This window comes from Pteropus vampyrus, unplaced genomic scaffold (assembly GCF_000151845.1).
Source record: "Pteropus vampyrus isolate Shadow unplaced genomic scaffold, Pvam_2.0 Scaffold338, whole genome shotgun sequence".
NCBI classification, from domain to species: Eukaryota; Metazoa; Chordata; class Mammalia; order Chiroptera; family Pteropodidae; genus Pteropus; species Pteropus vampyrus.
The window spans coordinates 610,771-613,432 of NW_011889119.1; the positions used below are offsets into that span (position 1 = coordinate 610,771).

General features: G+C 52.5%; 1 protein-coding gene across 1 annotated transcript in view; it reads right to left on the reverse strand.

Annotated features, from left to right (window-relative positions):
• The window catches only part of FBXO25 (F-box protein 25), a 31,657-nt gene that overhangs the window by 14,013 nt on the left and 14,982 nt on the right, over positions 1-2,662 (reverse strand). Inside the window, exon 7 of the mRNA XM_023522322.1 lies at positions 1,700-2,268. Coding sequence (XP_023378090.1) covers positions 1,700-2,268 — 569 coding nt within the window. The remainder of the gene's footprint in view (positions 1-1,699; positions 2,269-2,662) is intronic.

Genomic DNA, 2,662 nt, shown 5'->3' on the forward strand with positions numbered 1-2,662 from the left:
TGAGTCCTGCAGCTGAACGATGACCTGCCACGGGTCCAGGACGCCCAGCTCACCGCAGTGACACAACAGGGGCATTCAGGGTGCAGTAGCAGATGCCCAGCACCCGCAAGCCACACAGGTTCCAAAGGCTGTCCCAAGGTCTCGATGTGACGGGACGCGCTCCTGTGCTGTCCCTAACGCACATTACTTTCGTCTTGGCACCTTGTTTCTCCTACTCAAGCAACATGACAGCTGGTGACAGTCACCTCCAGCCCCAACAGCACGGCCGTGCCACGGAAGAGCCAGCTCTAAGCACCAGGGTGGGGGTGCCCAGGAAAAAGGCCACAGCCCCCGTACCTCCTCAGTATGGCTGCCAGTGCCCTGGCAGGCCAGCAGGGGACGCTCCATCCCATCACCCTTCTGCTCCCCTCCCAAAGCAGTGTGAACGGAAAGGGACATTTGGGAGGAGGCCGGGCACGAGGCCTTGCCCTCCAGGTTGCCGTTACCCAGGCGGGAGGCGGACCTGACGCGTTCCTGCTCCCCCTCCCCATGTGACACGTGCTGGCCCAGCTCTGGTGGCCCTTTGCTCTTACCGCTGGTCTGAGGCTGACAATGATCCACATTCTCTCCGAGTACCAGGAACTGGCCCTGCCTACGGCCTCCAGCCAAGCGCTCCCTTCTCTGGGGATGCTAACCAGTGAACGCACAGCTGGCCACCACAGACCACATGCCCGGAACTCATCGCTGAGCTGGCACCAGCACAGAGACCAGCTACCCGGGGTACAGATGGGACCCAGTCACACGTGCCGAGTCTTAGAGGACCCCTCCCTGAGGAAGGACCTGGACCAGGAAAGCGTAGGGCCACTGTGGCATCACGTCTGATGATGCTGAGTGTCAGACTACCCGTCGTCACTCCAAGCCCTGTCAGTCACCAGTCACCGCTCCTCTGCAAACACGTAAGCAGGCGGCAAATAAATGGCCGGACGCTGAGGTGTTCAGAGCACCTGAAAACAGCTTTCACGTGGAGCCTCAGGTGACAAGGTGATAAAGGGAATTTTAGCCCTAGCAGGAGCACAGTTCGTGGAATGGTTTGTGCCTCAGGCCTGAGGATATATACCTTCTGCTTATTCCTTCTCTTATGGACCACGGGAGATGACGACGCTCAACCTGCAACAGCGACTTAAGGCGATGGATGGGCTTCGCATTTCCTTGTTGAAACTTGTCACCAGAATAAGAAAAAGCACGTTCTTTCCCATGTCCAGTGTCGCCAAAGCATCATGAGCACAGGTACACGCAACACGCAACGTACAGCAACAAAAAGGACCGTGAATACAGGTACATACAACGTTTAGTAGCACAAGTCAGCAAGCAGGACACACGGGGCCCCTCTGCAGAAGCAACTGGACAGATGTGGAATCGCTGGCAATACAACTGAGCCGTAATTTACTGAGTGTTATTTTAGCCTAGAACACCTCATTTCCTTTAAAGATAAATTAATTTACTGCCGTGTCACCCACAGGATCAGCTCTGTGCAATGACAACTACAAGCCATCAAAGGGTCTTCTGGTCTTAATCCATCTTAAAACAATTAACAGCCTGGGGAGACAAAGAACCTTTCCACAGCTGCGGTAGTCTTACAGATAGTCTTACACACACAGGAGCGCTCATGGGCTTTGTCATGTAAAGTCGGCGTGACCGCCTTAGGCCAAAAGCTTCATACCTGAGTCATCTCGAGACTCTGCAGCTGCTGCTGCCATGCGAGCACCGTCTCCAGCCGGCAAACCCAGGCGTTGATGTTCCCGACCAGCATGAACTTCCCGACGCCCCTGGTCAGGATGCAAAGCGTGGAGCTCAGGTCCTGGAGAAGGTCCTTGATGAGGCGAGGGTTCTGCTGGTCGCTGAGAACTGGGATGACAAAAGTACAACTGTGGACGGTCACCCGCTGCTGGAAAGGAGGTGTCCACGCACAGAGCAACGCGCGAGGCAGGCCGCACGGTGGGGCACTGCTCAGCGCAGCACGGAAGGACAGCCCACCCACGCAACAACACAGGTGACCTTGGGGACACTGCGCTGAGTGAAATAAGCCAGTCACAGAAGGACAGACTCTGTGTGACCCTCCTCGTGTGAGGGACCCAGAGATGTCAGATCCGCTGAGCCGGGCTGGGGCAGGGGCTGAGTGTGTGTGTGTCAGCTTGGGATGATGAGAAGTCCTGCAGGTGGTACAGACGGCTACAGTGGTGTGAGTGTGCTCAACGCCACCAAACTGGGTGCTTAAAATGAGGAAAAGAGCTCATTTTATATTATGCATATTTTGCCACAGTAAAAACAATGATCTACTTTCACTGCAACCACAAACTGGCAACGTTTTTGAGATCACAAATATGAGATTTAAAAAACTTTAAAATATTTCCTGATAGTGCAGTTAGGTTGAGTCCACAATTTTGACTTTAAAACTGCCAGTCTCTATTTTCTTTTATACTTATCATAAAGAGAATGGATATTTCAAATGGTCATAAGTTCATATATATGTAAAAACTCACAGTATGAAATTTCAAGTTCCACTGATTATTAGCCACTAATTAATCAATATGAACATTAATTAAAAAGAGATTTATTTGACGCCAGAGCAATTAAGTCCCAACCCTGCTGATTATGGGAGTGTCACACAGCTAAAGCAAAACCA